This window comes from Lithobates pipiens, unplaced genomic scaffold, assembly GCF_037356315.1.
Source record: "Lithobates pipiens isolate NorthernLeopardFrog02 unplaced genomic scaffold, aLitPip1_a1.2 Scaffold_23, whole genome shotgun sequence".
Lineage (NCBI taxonomy): Eukaryota > Metazoa > Chordata > Amphibia > Anura > Ranidae > Lithobates > Lithobates pipiens.
The window spans coordinates 254,399,906-254,423,442 of record NW_027507785.1 but is presented as its reverse complement, the minus strand read 5'-3'; the positions used below and the strand labels follow the sequence as shown (position 1 = coordinate 254,423,442).

At 41.0% G+C, this 23,537-nt stretch overlaps 1 protein-coding gene across 2 annotated transcripts in view; it reads right to left on the bottom strand.

Moving 5' to 3' along the window:
• Positions 1–23,537, bottom strand: part of LOC143928269 (carboxyl-terminal PDZ ligand of neuronal nitric oxide synthase protein-like) — a 193,154-nt gene that overhangs the window by 133,983 nt on the left and 35,634 nt on the right. For both annotated transcript variants that reach the window (XM_077453046.1, XM_077453045.1), the window contains exon 2: positions 2,684–2,755. In XM_077453046.1, coding sequence (XP_077309172.1) covers positions 2,684–2,755 — 72 coding nt within the window. The remainder of the gene's footprint in view (positions 1–2,683; positions 2,756–23,537) is intronic.

The following is a 23,537-nucleotide window of genomic DNA, read 5'->3' as shown; positions in this document are numbered from 1 at the left end:
ATGCATTACACATTTATTATGGAAATGTAGAGTCTACCGCCACATGTCCAGCCACTAAGTGTCCTATTTGTAGAGGAAATCTGAAGTTTCTCTCCACAGGGCATCAAAGCTAATACTCCACATGCATCTGCATTACGTTTAATTTTTAAAGTGCATAGAACAGTATGGAGCCTGTAGAGCGTGATCTGCATAACACTGCACAGAACACTCTGGAGAGAAGAAATTATATAAATGTACCATAAGGAGGACACGTACTCCCTTAAGGTGCATGTGCTGTTGCTCGAGAGCCCATTCTGTAGACAATAGTTGTGGTGGAGTCACATGTTAAAAATACTTTTCTTAGGCTGGACTCACACCATACGTATTAAACTCACTTGAATGGACAACACATTGCGTTAATTGCGTTAACAGTAGGCAAAATCCTAAACACGCCCTGCGACATGAAGCAGGTTGCATTTTCACTCAGGGCATGTCAATGCAGTGGGTTGATGTGAACTGGGTCTACTGGAAACAATAGATTTTAGCTTGTCGCTGCATTGGACCTGTGTTGAGCAATGCAGTCCAACAAACATGGTATGAAAGGGCCCTTGCGGGCCCATTTATAAAGTAGCGATCTGAACTAAACTGTAAAAAAAAAATGCCCTGTAGAACTTAATCGTAACATCTGGAGTGCTAGCCTATGATTCACATACTTCATAACCTGTAACTCCAGTTCTGTTGTGAAACTAAACAAAACACCCCAACTCAACACAACACACCGCATAGAGTGCATATATTTTACTTTAGATCCTTATCAGTTTTAGTTCTTCAGAAATTGATTAACTATTCCAATGCATTATTCAAAATTCCAAACATTAAGGGGAGGATCAGCCTTTACTATAATCAAATGACCTACAAGCAACACTGCACCTATGGCACCTTTACAGGTAACTTTCTAGAGGGCAAACTTTTGGTAAAGGAACCTATGAACATTATGGTGAATGAAGGTATTTCATCTACATACATTGGTGTAGTGCTATATCTGAGGAGAATTCCCTGATGAAGTCACGTGGACTGGTGACGAAATGCTTAGGAGCAGGGCCTATTGGATGATGTCACCGAGTTCAGTGGAACCCGAATGAAGGTATTTTACAGCGAGCTGGCGCTAAACATCAGTACGGCACTGGTTGACCGTTACTGAAGCTTTTTATGTGGACACTATATATATATATATATATATATATATATATATATATATATATATATATATATATATGACGCTTACCTGATTGGTCCAGGAGACCGGGTGATTGCGAAGAGCTCGAAAGTATAGTTGCTGGGGAGGAGCGGTTAGGGTCACTTGCACAGCAGAAATCATCGGGTGAACACTTATCCCTCCCTTCCGGTAGTCATATTTTTATTTATTTTGTTGTTCTTTGACTGTTTCGGGTCCTTGACAGGGGTTTAAATCTGGCTATTGGGAAAATAGACGGGGACCCATCTGAGCTTTGGCGTCTTCAAGTTGGTACGGTTCAATACATAGTGACCGGGTAGTATTAGGACTGGTGGGGGTCTGAGGCTCAACTGGGTTAGACCCCAAGGTAATGTTTGGTGGCTCGGGTCACAACATAGCTATCTGGTGCCAGAGACACAAGGTTTTGGCTATATGGTAACATCAAGGACCTCGAATTACGTTATCTGGATTGAGATATGTATTACTATATGTTTTGTTATTTAAGAAAACGCTTATGTTTAAAAAGCCACCTTGGTCATTTAACTCTACTTACCCGTTTTGTGGTTTTTGCTAAGATCTAGGGGGAGGTGAAGTTTTGGGAAGACTTCTGTAGAGGTCAGGTTTGGAGGGGAGTTCTGAGCTACCCTGGTGTATTTTTATTTTAAAACGGTTAAGCACCATTATCGTTTTGTGTTTCTTTTGGATGGTTTGATAAGGTGGTCTGGAGGACAAGTGACAAATCTGGCTGAGGAGCAAGAAGATTTTTTTAAGGGAACACAAGCTATTTTTGAACTTTCATTATATGGGGGTCAAATATAGTAGGTGAGGACACAACTTGTGTTGTTGATACACATGAGGTGATAAAAGGAATATATTAAACAAGAGAGTTTAGTAAAGAAAAAAAAAGTTGGAACGAACACAAAATAAAATTACACACAGGGTGGAGAGGGTGAATGAACACTGTGGAGGAGTCACAAAAAACGTTCACTTTTTGGATTTTTGTTTGCATGTAAATGTTTTGTTTGAGCATATGAGATATTTATTCAGTAAGATTTGAGATATAGCACTACGCTATTGTACGTTTTTTTGGGATATGCACATTTGAAAGTGTCATATTGTGGGAGCAGCTGATAACGGGAACTATTGACAACAGTAGAGCATAGGAGATTTGTGTTTATAATACTGTATATAAGATATTTAATCTGCCCTTGCCTTCTATGTAGACATTTAAAAAAAAAAAATAGACAAATCAGATGACCAGAGGTATGAGCACACTGCAAAATCCCATCTACAAATGGCGTACTATTGCCATGGTTACAAGAATATTCAATCTTTTTTTGGTCAGTCTTAGAAAAGGATGCAGACTGAAATGGAAAGTTATTTTTAACATAACATTTCAAAGGGCCTTATAGCAATCAATTTTTTTTGTGAAAGTGGAGATTTTTCATTTAACAAATAGCTCAAACATACCCGTATTCGTCTCATGGCTGCCACTATCTCCACTCTGCTGTTCGGGCGTGGAACATCCAAGCTTCCAATGTACTGCAAGAAAAAAAGACACAAGTTTATTTCACTCCCTTCATGTAAGCAATATGCTAAGCTAGATCAACAACAATGGTCACACGCTGGCTTTTTTTATTGTTCTGATGTGTCGGTGAAGAGCGCACAACGAATTTGGCTCACATAGTGGAAAGACAAGAAATGTCACAGTGTTAAACAATAGATGACTGGGTCAGAGGAGAAAGAGTAAGTAGGGAACTAGAACAGCGAGGGCACAATCGTTCAGTGTGCAAGGACAAGAGGCTACAAAATACTAACAGAATTACAATGTCTCTACTCATCAACTAAGTAATTCAAGGTCGGTCAGGGATATAACCCTAAACACCATCTCAAGGTCATATTTCGGCCAATACGATTGTACACAAAAACTACAGTTATCTCTCTTGGCTCATGTTGATTGTCTTGTGTTTCAAGAAAAAAAATCAGCATGAAAAGGCAAATTATATTAAGTCGAGACAGCAATTTACATCTAATTTGTTTTAAGACTAGGTACATACCACAGAACTAATCCTATAAAACAGAAAATTGCTCCCTATTGTGGTTTCAGTGTTCGGAAAAACAAGTCAGGAATCCAGGTACATCAGAGATTTGGTCAGATAATGAAAAACAGAATTGCCAATGTGGGCACACCAATAACCCAGAACAATCATAAGAAAGTTTAGTGCTGCTAAGGATTACTCAGAGTGATTAAGCTCTGCACTTTAAAGAGGAATTTTACTTAATAAATACACGCAGGATTTTTAATGTAGAGGAGATATACTAGGTCTCATCTGCATTGAAGTGTTCCTATTCTGCTTTTTCGCAATATACACTGAGCTGTGCATGCAAAGTCTTTGGTTATCTTGCATGAATAGCGTGTTTGAGATCTTCCTAGAGTGCTTAGATGATACTGACCCCTTTGCGCTGACTGCACGCAAATATGTGGCCTTTCGGAGGAAGGGCCTGGGCGCAGAGCAGCCACATATTTGTGTGAATTGGGGCAAATAAAAACTGTGTGCCCTGTGCTCTCCTGGCAGCTACTAGCGGCCCAATCGCTGCTTGCGAATGAGAGCTTTCCTATGTGACCGCCGCGACAGCCAATGACAGCGGTCCCATTATTACAAACACTTGCCCCACTTGCCTCCTGTCATCCTAAACCTCTTAAAGAACTGGGAGGTACCAGTGCCAAGAGTTTAAGGTCAGGAGACTGATGGGCACTCTAGAACCTTCACCTTTTCCTGTTGTAACCACTGGAGGCTCAACTTGGCCTTGTGCTTGGGGACATTGACATGCTGAAAAATCTAGTCTTGTCATGCGCAGCTTCCGTGCAGAAGAATGCAAAATTGTCTGCCAGTATTTTCTGATAGCATGCTGCATCCATCTTGCCATCAATTTTTACAAGATTCCCCATAGCTTTAGAGCTCACCACTCCCTACCCACCCAAAAAATAAAAAATAAATCAGTGAGCCACCACCAACACATCACAGTGGGGATGGTATGCTTGTCGCTATAGGCCTTGTTGACCCCTCCCCAAAACATAGCACTAAAAACGGCAATAAACAAGACTGTGTACCTGGTCACATGGGATAACACTGAATGATTTCAGGGGCAGTTGAAAAAAAGCATCCAACTGCCTCTGAACGTATGTTTAGCAGCGTCCTATGTACATGGGCCCTAAGGCTTTGTGTACATAGGACGTTATTCAACCTCTCCTGAATGATTTAACTTGACTGCTAGAAACCGGCGTCTAATACGCTGTTTAGCCACGTTTGAAAAAAAAAAATTATATATATATATATATATATATATATATATATATATATATATATATATATATATAATTTTTTTTTTCAAAATAGGCAAAAATGAAAAAACACATGTAAACGAAATGTGGCTGAAAGCTAGTTACTGCGTTTAGCATTTGAAATGCCTCTAAACACAGCTTCTGAAGTCATTTTTTTGGGTTCCAGAAAAAGCCTCTAAACGCAACTGCCTAGAAATGACTATAGACGAACCTGTGTACATTTACTGATAAGATAATATAGAGGAGTTTAGGAACAGTTGAAAAAAATGCCCAACTGCTCCTAAACGTCCATTTACCAGCAGCAGTGTACATGAGGCCTTATGGTTGTGACCATAAAGCTCTATTTTGGTCTCGTCACTCCAGATTACAGTGTGCCAGAAGCTCTGAGGCATATCAAGGTGTTGTCGGGCATATTGTCCCGGGCTTCTCTGTGGCATAAGCGCAGTAAAGGCTTCTTTCTGGCAACTTGACCATGCAAGCTCACTTTTGTTCATGTATCATCATTTTGTGCTCCTTGAAACAACCACACCAGCCTATATTTCCCCATAGGGTACACATGGAGGTTTTTCTTTGTAGCCCAACAATTTTTCTGGCAGTGAATAGCCTATGGTCATATTTAAGGCTTTGGATTTCTTTTCTTAGCCTTTTCCATCTTTATAAAGTTCCAATACATTGCTACACATGTCTTTTGATCGTTCTTTTATGCTCCCCATGGTTCAGTATCTAATCTGCTCAGTGCATCCACATGCCTACAACAAATTCATTGTCTATTTATATACAGATATAATTGCAATTTAAGAAGCCACAGATGTAAGCAATTACGGTACCTTTAATTGACAGTTTAACCTGTGTGTGTCACCTTGTGTGTGTGTACAAAGGCCAAACATTCCATGGTGTGCAAACTTTTGATCAGAGTCATTTGGGCGATTTCTGTTATTATTATGATTTACAAAGAAGCTAAACAACTATGTGATAATAAATGGCTTCATATGATCACTATCCTTAAATAAGACGTTTTTTGGCATGCTCAGTCATACTTTCAATATCAATGCCAAAATGTTAAAAAATGTTGCCAGGGTATGCAAACTTTTGAGCACAACTGTATACCCCAGTTCTTCTCACGCCATTTGAAGAGGCCAGAAATGTGGCCCCCCACACCCACTTCACTTTTTATAGATTTCAAGCTTTGTCAGCGTTTTTAGAGGGGGTTAGTCATCCAGTCTCGCCATGGATAAACCTTGTGATTTGATTCTCTGCAATTGGTTCTATGGCTGGTCTGTGCCTTTAAAAAGAGTTAGTTCACCTTTCCATTACTTTTCCAAAAATAAATAAACTTATCTGTGCATTCTAGCTTTTCTAATATGAGCAACACCCCCACCCACTGTTATATACGTCGACTCATCCAAAACCTGGGCACTTTCCCCTTTCCCTCCCCCCCATGGAATTATGCAACAGAAGGGGAGTGGGAGAGAAACTGCATATGCGCAGGGTTTTAATGAAGTTAGAGCGCTTGCTCCTGCGCATTTGGGGTTGTGCATCCAACGACTGGCCCATCCTGCCATTTGGACTGGATATGGAAGGCCAGATTAGGAAGATTTTGGAGCATGGCTTATAGGTATGCCTAATGCCACGTACACATGCATCAGACAAATCGCCGGACTTTTCAAACGAGCTACCTGCCCACACATGGCACTTTTGCGTCGGATTAGGTCCGGCGGACAGCTGTACTATCCGCCGTATCTTTGAAATGAACGGACTTGCCCACACACATGGAGGAAAGTCTGTTCATTTTTAGCGCGGCTCCAGGTAGCCGGAACCAGCGAAGGAGGCATCGCTGGCCCCGTCACCTGGTATGGACGAAATGCGAGTCCGGCGGACAGATTGATGTGCAAAACTCCAATCTTAGTCCGCCGGACTTTTGAGTAAAAAAAGTCCACCGGAGCCTACACACGGACGGATTGCCGGACTTTTCCACCGGATTGTTTGATCGTGTGTACGCAGCATTAGAAAACCCAGGATGAAGTCGATATGATGAAACGCGTCAGCACGTGGCTGTACAGCAACCGTAAGTGACGATCACTTACCACAGGAAGTGACGTTTGAGTGTTTTGGATGGAGAGATCGGGCAAAATTTTAAGTTTTTTATGCTCGCCACGACTGGATATCGCTGGCATCACATACAATACCATTGTGATCATTTTCATTGCCTTCTGGTAAGTGCACGACCATTATGCTGGTGATGCAATAAAGTTTGTGATAAGGTATCACGCTATTTGGAGTTTATTTCCTCCACATATTACGTTGCTCTACGGACTTTTACCTGATAGGATGTCGGTCTAACCTGGTGAGGCGAATGCTGTTTTTGCCAAAACACGAGAGTGTGAGGCAATATTAGCTGGTGAGTGTACATTTGACTGGGGAAGCAGTGGCATGTTTGTTCACATATAAAGAAAGTCTATTTATAGAACTATTCATAGATTATTAATTTCTCTACACCCGATCACTGTGGGGATCTATTCAAGAGATATCACTATTTGTAGAGCCACTATTTACCTTTATTAAGTATAGATTTATAGGTAATTGATTGTTTTAAATGTTTCTCTTTTTATAGTAGCTGCTATGCTAATTTATTATTAATTTTGACTGTTTGTGGTGCGGTGTTCTGATCTTTATTGGTGGCGTATTTTTAAGATCTGCCTTAGAAATTAACCACTTCCCACCCGGCCAATGCACATATACGGCCGGGTGGGAGCCGTCTACTCCTGATAGGACGTTCAGGAACGTCCATCAGGAGGAGCGGGATCGTGCCCGCGCAGCGGCGCGATCCCGATGCGCCCGTGTCACCGGGACACGGCGCATCTCAGATCGGCAGGAGGGCTCTGTGATTGGCCCTCCTGATCACATGACGGCCGTGTCCAATCACGGCCGTCATGTGATGTAAACAAACAGCCGGTTGCTAGGCAATCGGCTCCTCCTCTCCTCACACAGGAGTCATCGCTGAGGAGAGGAGAGCAGATTGCTGCAGCCGGCTGATGATCAGTGAGTATGAGCTGTTTTTTACAGCTTTTTACTCACTGATCTTCAGTCTAGTGTAAACACACAACACACCACACAGTGTAAACACAGTCCCCACATATGTCCCCATAACACACGTCCCCAAAACATACATGTCCCCAAAAAATAAAAACACATGTCCCTAATAATAAAAACATGTCCCCCACATATGTCCCACTAAAATCACTTGTCCCAATGATTATGTGCACACATATGTACGTGATCACCTGCACACATATGTACATGACCATTTGCGTACATATGTCCGTGATCACACAAACCAATTATTATACACTTAACGGAATTTTTTTTACCAAAAACATGTAGCAGAATGCATTTTGGCATAAATTTATGACAAAATTTGATTTTATTGGATTTCTTTTAAAATAGAAAAAAGAAAATATTGTTTTTTTTCCAAATTTCCACTTTTTTGCGCTTATATCGCAAAAAATAAAAAATGGAGTCGTGAATAAATACCACCAAAATAAATCTCTATTTGTGCGAACAAAATGATAAAAATTTCATTTGGGTACAGTGTAGCATGACCGCGCAATTGTCACTGAAAGCGCGAGAGCGATGAAAGCTGAAAATTGGGCTGGGAAGGAAGGGGGCGAAAGTGCCCTGTATTGTAGTGGTTAAGCATCTTTTTTCAGACCTGAGGTACCAGAGAAGCTGAACTGCACATGCCAAAGGCGACTTAAAATTTAAGTAATGCTTTAAAGCTAGGCCTATTAGGTTATGTGGTCATATAAAGTTATACAATTTTGGGTCACCCCTTAAATAAACACCCTTGTCAAGTTTAGCTATTAAAAAACTTGAGTGTGCGTCTCTTGCGCGATTATTGCTCACTTGTACTATCCCATGTAAGTCGCCAGTGAGGGCGCAACGTGTCACTCATTTAGCCAGGGATGGAGCAACAAGGAAGTGAGCCTATCCCCTCACTGCTGTATCCTCCATTGCGATCCTGTTGGTATGTTCTTGCTTACGACAGGTTCGCAATTGTGACATCTGCCTTACCTCATTACTTGAGTCACTGATCCAGAACAAGTATTCTGAAAATCTTAAGACTATTCTCTGGCTTCCCTAAACTGTATATTTGTTTGGGTTCAGTGTCTCAAAGTATTAGGCTGGGTTCACACTGTTGTGAATTGGATGCGGGCATAGCAGGAAATTGTGACTGGCTCTCTATGGAGTCGATTCACACATCTCTGCAGAGGCTGCAGTGCAAATTGCACAGGAGTTCTGTGCGTCTTTTGGTCTCTTTCAGGTTCCAATTCAGCCAAAAATTCGGAGGCTGAAATCAGACCTGAAATGTTGAATAGAGACACACCAGACTCTTGCTGTGGCGTGAACCCAGCCTTAAAGCTTTGAGGGTTGTATAACTACCAGGAAACAATTATTTTTACATTGAAGGTCAGCAATGATAGGCCTCATGGCCTCATATTTATCTCGGGATATCTTTAAGACCACTTTCACACTGGGGGGTGTTGTTAGCGCTTTAACACGCTGTTATAGCAGAGATTTTCGGCTGTTAGCGGGTGCTTTTAACCCCTACTAGTGGCAGAGGAAAGGGTTAATAGTGCCCCGTCCAGCGCTGCCAATTCATTTCAATGGGCAGGGGCAATCTGGGAGCGGTGTATACACTACTCCCACACCACCCCAAAGATGCTGCTTGCAGAATTTAACTATCTGAGCCTCCATTAGAAAGATTTACACGAACTTACTGTCCTGTTGACTATGGTTTTCCCAGACGGCAGATGGTCAAACACTACAAACATGATAGAATAGAAAGTTACTGTAGATTGGGGACATTCTTCAGGAGACAGTCAAAGTCAGGGACACACTACAGAAGGCTGTTAATCTGGCCATACATACAGATTTATCTAAACTGTGTGGGTGCCAAAACCTCCCGACGATTATTGTATTCCAACAGCAAGTGCCCAAAAAGTGACTGCAGCCGATTGGATGCAGTCACTGTTCAGATGGAAATTTTACTATCTGGTTTCTTTGATTTGTCCACCTGAGGACACAGGCAGGGCCAACTATGGTCAGAATTTTGGCTGACTTGCAAAAAATCAGAGGAACCCTTGAAATAACTTTCCAGTCTCATGGAACCCCTGCTAAAAATTACTGTATCTACATCTCAGAATGCATTAGTGTGATGTTTAGTGGGAAGAATGCACCTTACACTTGAGGTAATTCTTCCCAATTACCATCTTACAGAGAACTAAAAAGATCATAAGTTTCAGTGAGAACTTATCTTAGCTTAGAGGCACCCTGGTTGAGAAACCATGGCCTAGAGTCTAAGGCCGGCCATGCATGGTGTGATTTTTTTTTTTAACAGCTGGTGGTGGCAAGAGAATCCGGCGGGCTGCTTGTAACCCAGTTGAACTATTAACTGGTTACATTTAGCCTGCCCATTAACCGTTCGAATCTCGACTGGTTCCTGCTGACCCGGCTGAGCTTTGAACCGTTTATGGCCAGTCTAACAATGTATGGCCTCCTTCAGAGATCCCTGCTATTGGAGCGCCTTCACAAATCAATGCTTTTGCATTTTTTCCGCTGAATGTATCCTCCCACATTTAATATTTTGCTCAGCAAGATACATTATAATAGATCCAAAGAATAAAATTAATAAAATGAGATTAGGGATGTACAGCACAAATAAATATAGTATGAAATAAACGTTACTGTCTTGAGTAAGCACCTGGATAAGGAGAACACAGCCGCTAAGGCATCAAGGTCCCTGAGGTCTGCACAATAAGTACCACAGATCTTCAGAACTTGGGCCAAAGGTTGGGCACCAGGGATATATACTGTTTGGATGGTACTTGTAGTGGACTTCTAGAGACTAGTATGCCTTTGCTGGCATTCCAATGTGCAGACCCAGTGACATGCTGGGGAAAGGAAAGGGACATCTGCCATTTGCCTGACTGTAAAAGAAGGAATGTTTAGCAACCCAGATCTACCTAAAATTTGAGACGTTAATTTTGCAAAAATTAAACGCAAAAAAAAATTTGAAAAAATAAATAAAACTTGCCTAAAGAACAAACTGCCCTTTGAAGCCCCTACTAATCGCTCACATGGTCTGCAATAAAGTCCCTCACTGCATGTCTAAGCATTACATTCACTGTATCCATATCTACCAATATTTACAACTGCTACCCCCTGCATTCTGCGTCAGTCAAGGACAACCAGACAATTAGCATATACAAGTCTTGGTGAGAAAAAAAAGCACCGACTATGAGAAAGGAAAAAAGCAGCATTAACAGCAATTAAATAAAAAGTCACAATGGAATAGAAGGTTACAGTTCCGTCTGTGGGAATACTGAGACCCCACCTTGATCACAAAGTCTGTAATTGTTCTAAAGATATTTTTTCCAGATGAAATACTCCATCATTCACTTAGGAAGCAGACCATGAAGGATTAAGAAATAAGTCTCCCGCAGCCACTAAAAGAAAGGACAAGACTCAACTGGAGTCACCAATCTAATAATATAAAATACCTCTGCCTCGAGCTTTGTTGTGTGCCAAACAGAAAGTAAAGTCAGATCTAGCTGGAGCAGGGTACTGCGTATAAATCTAACAAGACGCCTTTACTTGGGTAATATACTGCATGAAAGGAAGACAGAGGTTCCCGGATAGTCTTAGAACAGGCTAATCATTATCAAAAAATTACATTCCAGTTCAACAGCTCAGTTAAAGGGAAAATTTTCACAAAGCAAATATTTTCAGTTAAAGTGGTTGTAAACCCACTTTTTGGACTTCTACCTATAGGTAAGCCTAGAATAAGGCTTACCTATAGGTAGTGGAAATAGCTCCTAAACATGCGCCGTTTAGGAGATATTTCACTTGTAGTCTGTGGAAAATTCATACGGCGCATGCGCAGAAAAGAAAAAAAACGAAGTGTCGTTTATTCCCTAGCCTGTGCCGTTAGTCGCGGCTCCCATGCGCGGGAGTGACGTCACGCAGCTCTGGCGAATCACAGAGCCGAGGTCCGCGACCTGGAAGAAAGAGGGCCAGAAGATGGATGCTGCCCACACAGGGGACATTGCTGGATTCTTTTTCAGGTAAGCGACACATAATGGGCTAGTATGCGATGCATACTAATCCATTATGCTTTTCATTTGCAGGCTGCAGCAGCGAGTAAAAGAGGAAGTAAAACCCATCAGGGTTTAAGACCCTTTAATATTACAGTGTTTGCAAAGAGGAACTTTACTCCCTCCAATCGTTCCATTTCTCGCTGTGTAGTCCACAAAACGCACTCACCCACCCATCAATCGATTGGTATACTGTTGAAATTGGCCACGCTGCTAGGTCCTGTGCTACCACCTTCATTTATAGGTCATTAGGAGGCTGGTTGTCTCTTCCAGAGCCAACCCCCTCATGATGAATACACCATGCCACATCACCAAGGTGCCAGCTGTCCGTATTAGGAAGAGACAGCCGGCCCCCTAAAGATGCATGCATCGTAGACTATCCTTTGGTCTTCTGGGATGCAAGACGTAGCTATCCCAAGAGGCTGCAGGAAATTAAATGCCAGATGGTAAAATACCTAGGAAGTGGGGGGAGAATTCCTTAAAAAGGTTGATAATAAACAGTCCCTGATTTTAACAGTGGAGGGGGTAGAAATTAGATCGCAAAATGTGGCTGGGGAGGGTGAAGGTCTGCTTTTAAGTGTTACTGTGACCTTTAGTGCAGTTAAACATCTATTGTGCTGTTTCATGCTGACCTGTCTGCAAGTCAACGAGATATCGTCAGCAACACTGACAAACTCTTTGTCAAAATCTTATGGACCGGGCCCATGCATATATTATACACATCATATTCCATCCAATCGTTGTTAAAAGCTTGTAGACTTCACCTCTGTAAAATCTCTAAAATATGCCCCTTTTTAACAAATGAAACCAAGCTACTCATTCACTCCCTTGTTATCTCTTGCCTTGACTATTGCAACTCCCTTCTCATTGGACTACCTCTCCATAGGCTATCCCCTCTTCAGTCTATCATGAATGCCAGACTTATCCACCTTACCAACCGCTCAGTGTCTGCCACCCCCCTCCTCCAATCCCTACACTGGCTCCCGATTCCCCAGCAAATCAAAAAGTAAAAATACAAAACCACAACATACAAAGCCATTCACAACTCTGCCCCGAGCTACATCGCTAATCTTGTCTTCAAATATCATTATCATCCAAACGGTCCTCTTCGCTCCCCTCAAGATGGTATACTTAAGCTCCCTTGTCTTCTCACCCCATGCTCATCTCCAGGATTTCTCCAGAGCCTCTCCCATTCTCTGGAACTCTCTTCCTCAACTTGTCTGGCTATCTCCTACTCTAGCTGCCTTCATGCAATCCCTGAAAACTCATCTCATCAGGGAAGCCTATCATGCCTCCAACTATTCTTTTACCACTTCCATCAGCTTATTCCCCACAGTGACCACCTTTTGTACCACCTGCCCCACCACATTAGATTGTAAGCTCTTCTTGAGCAGGGACCTCTTAATTCTCTTGTATTTTATTGTAATGCAACTGTATTGGCTCCCCTTATATATTGTAAAACACTGCATAAACTGTTGGCACTATAAAAATCCTGTAGAATAATAATCCTATGCAACTCTACAAGGATTGATTGGAGATTTACTGTACATGTGCAGGATTGATTTTGAAGATTCTGTACCACCGAGTAAGGGGCAACCCCTTCAAAATGGCAGGGGACAGTACAATATAAGTGTAATTGCGAAAAAAAATTGTAATTCCTTTTACATTACATTTTACATGCTTGCTCTACCATACTTTTGGTGTTGTATTAAATAGATTGCTACATTTAACCACTAGATGAGTTCTTAGTAACTATGCACAATCAGAATTTTTGATCATATTCCTAAGCTTGCTTTATAAATCTGTAAAAGAATCTATGCAAGCCAATCTCAAAGTCAAGCTGAGGGTTTCAGTTTGTAACTTTCAAGCTGTTACATAGGAGGAGTGCCCTTTTGAACCTTACAAAGCTGGTTGAGCCCCCATTCACATCGGAGCAATTTACAAAGTTGGTTGAGCCCCCATTCACATCGGAGCAATTTACAAAGTTGGTTGAGCCCCCATTCACATCGGAGCACTGAAATGTCGGTTTGAAATCGTGCGAGTTTAGCTGAACGCCTGCCTTCAGCTTAGGCACATTAGCAAAAATATTGCACAAGTACCACTGATTCAAGAAGGTAGATTATTAAACATGTGCAATTAATTTCATTCCAAATTCGTTCATTGGAAAATTTGTTAATTCGGAAATTCTAAAATAAGAATGAAAATCCGAAAATTCAAAAAGAACAAAAATCTGAAAATAAAAATAACCTGAAAATAACTAATACTAATATTACAAACCAGGGTGGATTTTATTTAAATCAACTCGATTTAAATCACAATTTAAATAACTAGCAAAATAGCTTGATTGAAATCAACTCGATTTAAATCATAATTTTTAAAGAGCAACTGTCATCTCTGTCCCACAGCGGCTTCTTCTCTGACCCGCTGTTGACTCACCGACAGTCCCATTCTATTTACTGGGATGGCTGGTAAAGCGGCAGTGACAACAAGGTGAGGGACGTGGCGGCAGCAGCAGGTGTATACCCGCTAACAGGCACTGCCAAGATGGATCTAAAATAACAGGTGCTCTTTAAATGTAAGGAATTATTCTTCTTGGTAGTTAGAATCTTTAATATCTGCAAACAAAATGAAGGTTTCCTATTTAGAATAATAAGCTGTCAGGTTAGTAAAACAGCGATATTTGTAGTGTACATAGATTTGAAAAACAATGGGATAAGGGAATATTCCCAAACTTTGGTTTATCTCATGGTTGCTGTGAAATTGTGTGAATGCATCCATGCAGTGCATGCAGTGCATGTTAACTCATTGAGTCATTGAATGAGTTTACCAAAAAATGTAAATGATGCAGAATATACACAGCCTCATGCTCCACAACTAAGCTCCATTTAATGCTGAATAAATTTAATTATTAATGTATACTAGAATAGAAAATTATTTTTAGATATATTTTTACTCCAAAAGCATTTAATTAAAATAAATTTTCTAATAAATAAATAATAATATAAAAAAAATCAATATAAATCAAAAAAATCCCATTGTGCAGTAAGGATCAACAGCTCAAGGAACCCCCAACAACCTCCAAGTTGACAATAGCTGGCATAAACTATATTCATTAGTCAGCCTACATAGAAGTTCAAACTGAACACAAGGTCAGACACTGACCCAGACAGACAAAACATGCATTCCTAACATAAGGAAAGTGCATTATTAATGCCTTGGTCTGAACGTACGCTGTCCCATGGCAGGAAAATAAAGTGATCTATCACAGGACTACAGCCAAATGCTAAATTTTTTGTTATTTATCTAAAGCTTACAAATCAGCAGTAAACTCATTTCTGCAGCTCCACGCACAGTTCTTTGAATGGAGGATGAGGAGGTCCGCTCTAAATATTCATAACTATTTACATCTGCTTACATGAGGATAACCTTTCAAGCAGACATTTAAAAAGAGGAATACGGAAAGTAATTATGCAATCAGAGCATAGTAATATTATATATATATAAATAAAATTTATATATTTTTTTTGGAGTATTGGGCAGGTGTCTTTATTTTTTATTTCGACAGAAAGTCTACCCAAAACGGACTTTAGTTTTTGCCAGATTCTGGAGAAGAAACCACCACATGCTCTCTCGGGTCTATCAAGGTCTTGGTAGTTAAATGTTACATCGTTTTTGTATTAGTACATACGGTTTAAAAAAAAAAAAAAAAAAAAAAAAAAAAGAAGGACACAGGTCTATCTAGGTTGACCTTTGTGTGCGTTCCCCCTGACCCTATATTGGTATTCAGATAATAAGCCCTTGATCAACTCCGATCAAATTTAACGTGGTATTAAACAAAAAAAACAAGCATTTAATATATTGCAGCTTACCTATACCTAAATGTGGTGGTTGCATTTGATTTCTTTTTTCCTTTTATTTTTAAATGTCCAACCTGTAGCACATGTCCTGTCTTGGAATGTCTCTACTCTGGATGAAGGAGCAACAGAAACACTTTTAGGGCTGTGTTCCAGTGCGTTTCTAATGCAGAAAAAAAACCGCACTGGACTGCATGTGGTGTGAACTAGCCCCTAGAGAGCCGCGAGCGAAGAAAAATGATACCCCAGCTCCACTGCCAATATGGTGATCTATGAACTGTGGACCGGTGCTCTAGCCAGGACGTTCAGGCTCCAAGATGCAGTACTTGAATCAGAAAAGGGCTGGCGACTCGGATGCTCTTGAATAAAAAGTCCTTTATTTGGTTAAATGGGTACACGGGTACAGGCTACGCTAACGTGTTTCGGCTAAGAAGCCTTCATCAAAGCAGAGAGCAGCGCTGTCAATCTGGGGAGAGGACAATGTTAGATGCACTAGCAGATTTAGGTCTCTCCTTTTCACATTTCTTGGCACAGTAGTGGTAGAGGATATCAGGGGCGGATATACAGTGCCTTGCGAAAGTATTCGGCCCCCTTGAACTTTTCAACCTTTTGCCACATTTCAGGCTTCAAACATAAAGATATAAAATGTTTATTTTTTGTGAAGAATCACCAACAAGTGGGACACAATTGTGAAGTGGAACGAAATCTATTGGATTTTTGAAACTTTTTTAACTAATAAAAAAATGAAAAGTGGGGCGTGCAAAATTATTCGTCCCCCTTGCGTTAATACTTTGTAGAGCCACCTTTTGCTGCGATTACAGCTGCAAGTCGCTTGGGGTATGTCTCTATCAGTTTTGCACATCTAGAGACTGAAATTCTTGCCCATTCTTCTTTGCAAAACAGCTGGAGCGCAGTGAGGTTGGATGGGGAGCTTTTGTGAACAGCAGTTTTCAGCTCTTTCCACAGATTCTCGATTGGATTCAGGTCTGGACTTTGACTTGGCCATTCTAACACCTGGATACGTTTATTTGTGAACCATTCCTTTGTAGATTTTGCTGTATGTTTTGGATCATTGTCTTGTTGGAAGATAAATCTCTGTCCCAGTTTCAGGTCTTTTGCAGACTCCAACAGGTTTTCATCCAGAATGGTCCTGTATTTTGGCTGCATCCATCCTCCCCTCAATTTTAACCATCTTCCCTGTCCCTGCTGAAGAAAAGCAGGCCCAAACCATGATGCTGCCACCACCATGTTTGACAGTGGGGATGGTGTGTTGAGGGTGATGAGCTGTGTTGCTTTTACGCCAAACATATCGTTTTGCATTGTGGGCAAAAAGTTCGATTTTGGTTTCATCTGACCAGAGCACCTTCTTCCACATGTTTGGTGTGTCTCCCAGGTGGCTTGTGGCAAACTTTAGACGAAACTTTTTATGGATATCTTTGAGAAATGGCTTTCTTCTTGCCACTCTTCCATAAAGGCCAGATTTGTGCAGTGTACGACTGATTGTTGTCCTATGGACAGACTCTCCCACCTCAGCTGTAGTTCTCTGCAGTTCATCCAGAGTGATCATGGGCCTCTTGGCTGCATCTCTGATCAGTCTTCTCCTTGTCTGAGCTGAAAGTTTAGAGGGACGGCCAGGTCTTGGTAGATTTGGAGTGGTCTGATACTCCTTCCATTTCAAAATGATCGCTTGCACAGTGCTCCTTGGGATGTTTAAAGCTTGGGAAATCTTTTTGTATCCAAATCCGGCTTTAAACTTCTCTACAACAGTATTACGGACCTGCCTGGTGTGTTCCTTGGTCTTCATGATGCTCTCTGCGCTTTCAACAGAACCCTGAGACTATCACAGAGCAGGTGCATTTATACAGAGACTTGATTAAACACAGGTGGATTCTATTTATCACCATCAGTCATTTAGGACAACATTGGATCATTCAGAGATCCTCGCTGAACTTCTGGAGTGAGTTTGCTGCACTGAAAGTAAAGGGGCCAAATTATTTTGCATGCACCACTTTTCAGTTTTTTATTTGCTAAAAAAGTTTAAATTATCCAATAGATTTTGTTCCACTTCACAATTGTGTCCCACTTGTTGGTGATCCTTCACAAAAAATTTAAATTTTATATCTTTATGTTTGAAGCCTGAAATGTGGCAAAAGGTTGAAAAGTTCAAGGGGGCCGAATACTTTCGCAAGGTACTGTATATATTTTTTACCAACAGTACATTGTCAGATTTAGGTCTAACAAATTAAAGCCTAAACTTCAGCTAACATTTTTTAGGAATTACAACAGCAGTTTTTTGGAGTTCAGAGTTTTAAATAAATGCTGACCATTGTAAGCAGTCTTGTGTGTTTTAAAAAGTTTGCCTTAGTCCTCCAACTGCCACTTTTGTGGGACAGCTTCCCTTAAGAGGAAATGTGGCCACAATTTAGGATTTTACAAAAAGGGTTTTGTTTCCTAAATGAAAGGGCTTCTCTATTGTAAGAACAGTGAAAATGTGGAACTCTTACCCAGGCAGTGGTATCAGCGGAGAACACTGATATATATATAAAAAAAAAAAAAAAAAAAAAACACACACACACACACACACACACACACACACACACAACACACACATCACAGTAGGTATCTTACTTTTATGTTGTTTTGATGCATACATTTTCAGTTTTGCTCCCTTTACTTTTACCAAATGATCAGACTATTAAAAGTGGCAGTTTGAGGGTTGAGGCAAACCATTTAACGCCAACAGGAGTTCTTCTAACCATCAGCAGTGGCGGAATTATAGGGGTCGCCAAGATCGGCATGGCGACCGGGCCCCTTGCTGCAGGTTGAAAAAGATTGCATTAGTCTTGATCTTTGTACAGTGGAACCTTGGTTTACGAGTAAGGCCTCATGCACACGAGACGCAGGTGAAAACTCTGCTCAAAAAAAGCTAAAACGCGCATTTAGAAACGCACGTTTTGCCGCGTTTGCGTTTATAAGTGTTTATAAAGATAACATCATGTAGACCCTCCCCAAGCTCTCAAAGCATGTTTTTTTAACTATTTCTGCTATTTTGATCAGAGTGAGCAGCAGCAGCATAGAGAGCAGTTGTACACTTGCATTTGCCTCTCTTTCTGTGGTATATATTTTGAAATGGATCCCATAACACTAACCCTACCCCTAACAGCTAACAATATCCCTTACACTAACCCTAAACAACCCTAACCCTAATCCAACCCTTAATCCTAAACAATAACCCTAACCCTAACGGATAACCACTTACCATAACACCCAACCCTAATGACCAAATTACACAGTGTCAGCATACCAAATTTGGGGTTCCTGGCAATAATTGGCCCCAAGATATGGGCCCCCAAAGTCGGGTCACAAAATGTCATTTTCTGATGCAGAAAAGTGCATGACATTTTGCGACCTGATTTTTGGGGCCCCCTATCTTGGGGTCACTTGGTGATAGGACCCCCAAATTGGATATGTTGTAGTGCTAGATCCACAGTGTCAGCATACCAAATTTGGGGTTCCTGGCAATAAGTGGCCCCAAGATATGGGCCCCAAAGTCGGGTCACAAAATGTCATTCTCAGATCATATTTCTGAGTTTTCAGGTCCAAAAAATTGGGTTCCTTTAAAAACGCATATAAACGCAAACGCGGCTAAATGCGGGTGCCACGTTTAGCCACGTTCTGCCGTGTTTTGCGTCTGAAACGTGGAAATTTTTTGCGTCTGAACCCATTTTTTTGCTTCTGGAAAAACGAGGTTAAACGCAACTGCACAAAAACGGCAAAAAACGAGACTGTGTGCATGGACACATAGGATAACATTGAATGAGTTCAGGGGCAGTTGAAAAAAGTGTCCAACTGCATCTGAACACGCGTTTAACTGCGTCTCGTGTGCATGTGGCTTAACGCAGTTAACAAGCGTTTTGAAAGAGGAGCAACTTTTTTTTCTTTTAATTCTGACTTGGTTTGCGAGTGTTGTCTCGCAAAACGAGCAGAGAGAGATCAAGCTAATGGGGTGTGCATTTGGCCAGAGGTGCAGGGGCGCCGGGGACACTCAGAACTAGGGCTGCAACTAACGATTATTTTCATAATCGATTATTGTTTCAATTAATCGAATAATCGGTTAATAACCTAAAAAAAAATTAAAAAAAATTTTGCTGCCGCAAAAACGCATTAATACATGCTTTTCTGTAGCTTCTCTATTGAAGTATATTGAACCAAAATAGCACAGTTTTGCGTTAAAAAAAGTCCTTGTCTTTTCCAAATACGCAACAGCTGAAAAAATCATGGATGTGAACGTGTCCCATAGGAAACCATGTAAATGAACTGTAGTGTGTTTCTGCAAAAAAGCACTAAAAAAAAACACAGAGATGTGACCCAGGCATGAGATGTTTAGTAACATAATGGGGTTAAAAAAAACTAAAATTAGTACAAAAAGAGCAAATAATCGCTACTGTAAGGGGTTAATTTTCTACTATGGGCAGTGAAAGTAATATTTACAGTAGCGATTTGCTCTTTTTGAACTATAAAAGGGCTTATTTTCGTTTTTTGTTAACTCCATTATGTTAGTGGCCGATTATTCGATTATGAAAATAGTAATCGATTAATCGATTAGTTGTTTCAGCCCAACTCAGAACGCTCCGGAGCCGTTCGGAAATATTCAAAAACACCCAAATACTCAGTTCCCGAGGCTTTCCGAGTTCAGCCAAGCTGTCCCGAGTATTTCCGAGGCTCTCCGGAGCCCCCCCCCCCCCCCACCTCTGGCCACATACGCTATTGCATGTAATAGAAGTCAATGTGGAACGATTTATCTTAGTTTCCATTGGAATAAAAGTGTAAAAAAATACTGCGCTGTGAAAAGATGTGTTCTACCCAGCTGCCAACACTACTGAAGACTACACAGTAACATACAAAAATTAAAACAAAAAAGTGTGGCGCTTAGGTGGCAACAAACCACATGAACCAGTAAGGCACTAATTCAAGCAAAGAAAATTACATACACTTCAAAAAAAAGAAATTATGTGTAAATTCCGTTGTATATTAAGAGATCTTACTCCCAGGTGGAAGAGTGCATGAACCTCATGCACACAAAAGATTAAGGTAAATAAAATTAATTTAACATATACAGTCCATCAAGTGAACGTCTAAGGCCGCGTACACACGCGGGGACTGTTCGCCCAACTTTGTCCATCAAACAGTTTCGGCAAACAGTCCGCTCAAAATTAGCATGGACGGACATGGCCACACACGACGGACGAACAGTTTGCTGAAACCGTGCGCGATGACGTGAACGGCACGTACGACGGGACGAAAAATACGACGTCCTATACACTGCATTATAACTTTCGGCGTGAAAATCCTTTCTGAGCATGCGCGCAACTTTGTTTGACGAACAAGCCTACACACGCGGGGACTGTCCGCTGAAACAAGGTTTCAGCGGACAGTTTTTCGGAATTTCCGAAAAACCTTGTTCAGCGGACTGTTCGCTGAAACTGTCCGCTGAAAGCCCACACACGAGCGGACTGTCCGCTGAAACTTGGTTTCAGCGGACAGTTTCAGCGAACAGTCCCCGCGTGTGTACGCAGCCTAACAGTCCTTGAAATGTGTAATATCAATCACAATTCCAAACTTGAGGTGACGTGAAAAAAGGTGAAATTCAACTTCTGATGTGTAGAATAATACCACCACCACCGTGATAAAGAAGGGGAGAGGAGGCTTACCAAATGACGTGGACTCAGAGGAAGGCTTACGCCTCTCGAGTCGTATGGGCCTGTAGGTAAGCAAACCAGATAATCGTAGATCTAGTATGTAATCTCCCGCAAGTCTTCAGGTCATGAAATCATCCGTAGCGATCCTCCTATAGCAGGGCTCGACAAAACCCGGTCGCCAGGTCGCATTGGCGACTAGAATCAGCGACCTTGCGCCTGGGGCAGCATAGCTGGGGGTATCCCGTCTCCGTGGACCCCCCGCGCGATCGCGTCGGGCCGCGCCGCAGGCGGCCGGTAATTGAGCCCCCGGCTTTGAGGCCTTCTGTGATCCTATGGTTCCTTCTGGAATCTGGCGCCGTCTTGTGGTGGCCGTTGGAATTACAACCAACAATGCTAATGGGCCAGTCTTTCTCCATCCCTTTACTTAGAACCCCTAAACAAAAATATATATATATATATATATATATATATATATATATATATATATATATATATATATATATATATATATATAATAATAATAATAATAATAATTATATATATATATATATATATATATATATATATTTTTTTTATTATTTATTCTAACACCCTAGAGAGTAAAATGGTGGTCGTTGCAATACTGTCTGTCACACCATATTTGCACAGCGGACTTACAAGCGCACTTTTTTGGGGGAAAATTTTTTTATTTAATAATAAAAAAAAAGACAACAGTAAAGTTAGCCCAATTTTTTTTTTTTATATTGTGAAAGATAATGTTACGCCGAGTAAATCGATACCAAACATGTCATGCTTCAAAATTGCGCCCGCTCATGGAATGGCGACAAACTTTTACCCTTTAAAATCTCCATAGGCGACGTTTAAAAAAATTCTTCAGGTTGCACGTTTTGAGTTACAGAGGAGGTCTGGGGCTAGAATTATTGCTCTTACTCTACCGATCGCAGCGATACCTCACATGTGTGGTTTTGAACACCGCTTTCATATATGCGTTCGCTTCTGCACGCAAGCTTGGCAAGACAGGGCGCATTTAAAACAATTTTTTTTTCTTATTTTAACTTTTATTTTTATTTTTTTCACTGTTCTTTTAAAAAAAAAAAAATGTGTGTCACTTTTATTCCTATTACAAGGAATGTAAAAATCCCTTGTAATAGAAAAAAGCATGACAGGTCCTCTTTTATATATGAGATCTGGGGTCAGAGAGACCTCACATCTCATATTTACACTAAAATGCAATTTAAAAATGTCCCTCTAAGAGCTATGGGCAATGACTTGGAGACAGGTGGGGGGCTGGGGGCGCTATCTTCCCCTCACTCGTCTCCATGTCAGGCCAGGGACAGGTCCAGATCGCCGTCACGGACCCGGCTCCTAACTTTTTTAGCTGGCTCCTAGATTCCAAGCAAATTTGTCAACCCCTGTCCTATAGTGCTCATCCCACGAAAATAGGGGGCTCAGGTATCAAAGACCATGGAAGTAGAAAACTAGCATAGCGTGATACCGTTTTAACATCCAATTTATTAAAAAATAATAATAAAATTACACTCACATTTGGTTCAATCGTAATAACATAGTCAGAAAGTAGCGATGTCTGTAAGGGGGGTCCACCTTACAGACATCGCTACTTTCTGACTATGTTATTACGATTGAACCAAATGTGAGTGTAATTTTATTATTATTTTTTAATAAATTGGATGTTAAAACGGTATCACGCTATGCTAGTTTTCTACTTCCATGGTCTTTGATACCTGAGCCCCCTATTTTCGTGGGATGAGCACTATAGGAGGATCGCTACAGATGATTTCATGACCTGAAGACTTGCGGGAGATTACATACTAGATCTACGATTATCTGGTTTGCTTACCTACAGGCCCATACGACTCGAGAGGCGTAAGCCTTCCTCTGAGTCCACGTCATTTGGTAAGCCTCCTCTCCCCTTCTTTATCACGGTGGTGGTGGTATTATTCTACACATCAGAAGTTGAATTTCACCTTTTTTCACGTCACCTCAAGTTTGGAATTGTGATTGATATTACACATTTCAAGGACTGTTAGACGTTCACTTGATGGACTGTATATGTTAAATTAATTTTATTTACCTTAATCTCTTGTGTGCATGAGGTTCATGCACTCTTCCACCTGGGAGTAAGATCTCTTAATATACAACGGAATTTACACATAATTTCTTTTTTTTGAAGTGTATGTAATTTTCTTTGCTTGAATTAGTGCCTTACTGGTTCATGTGGTTTGTTGCCACCTAAGCGCCACACTTTTTTGTTTT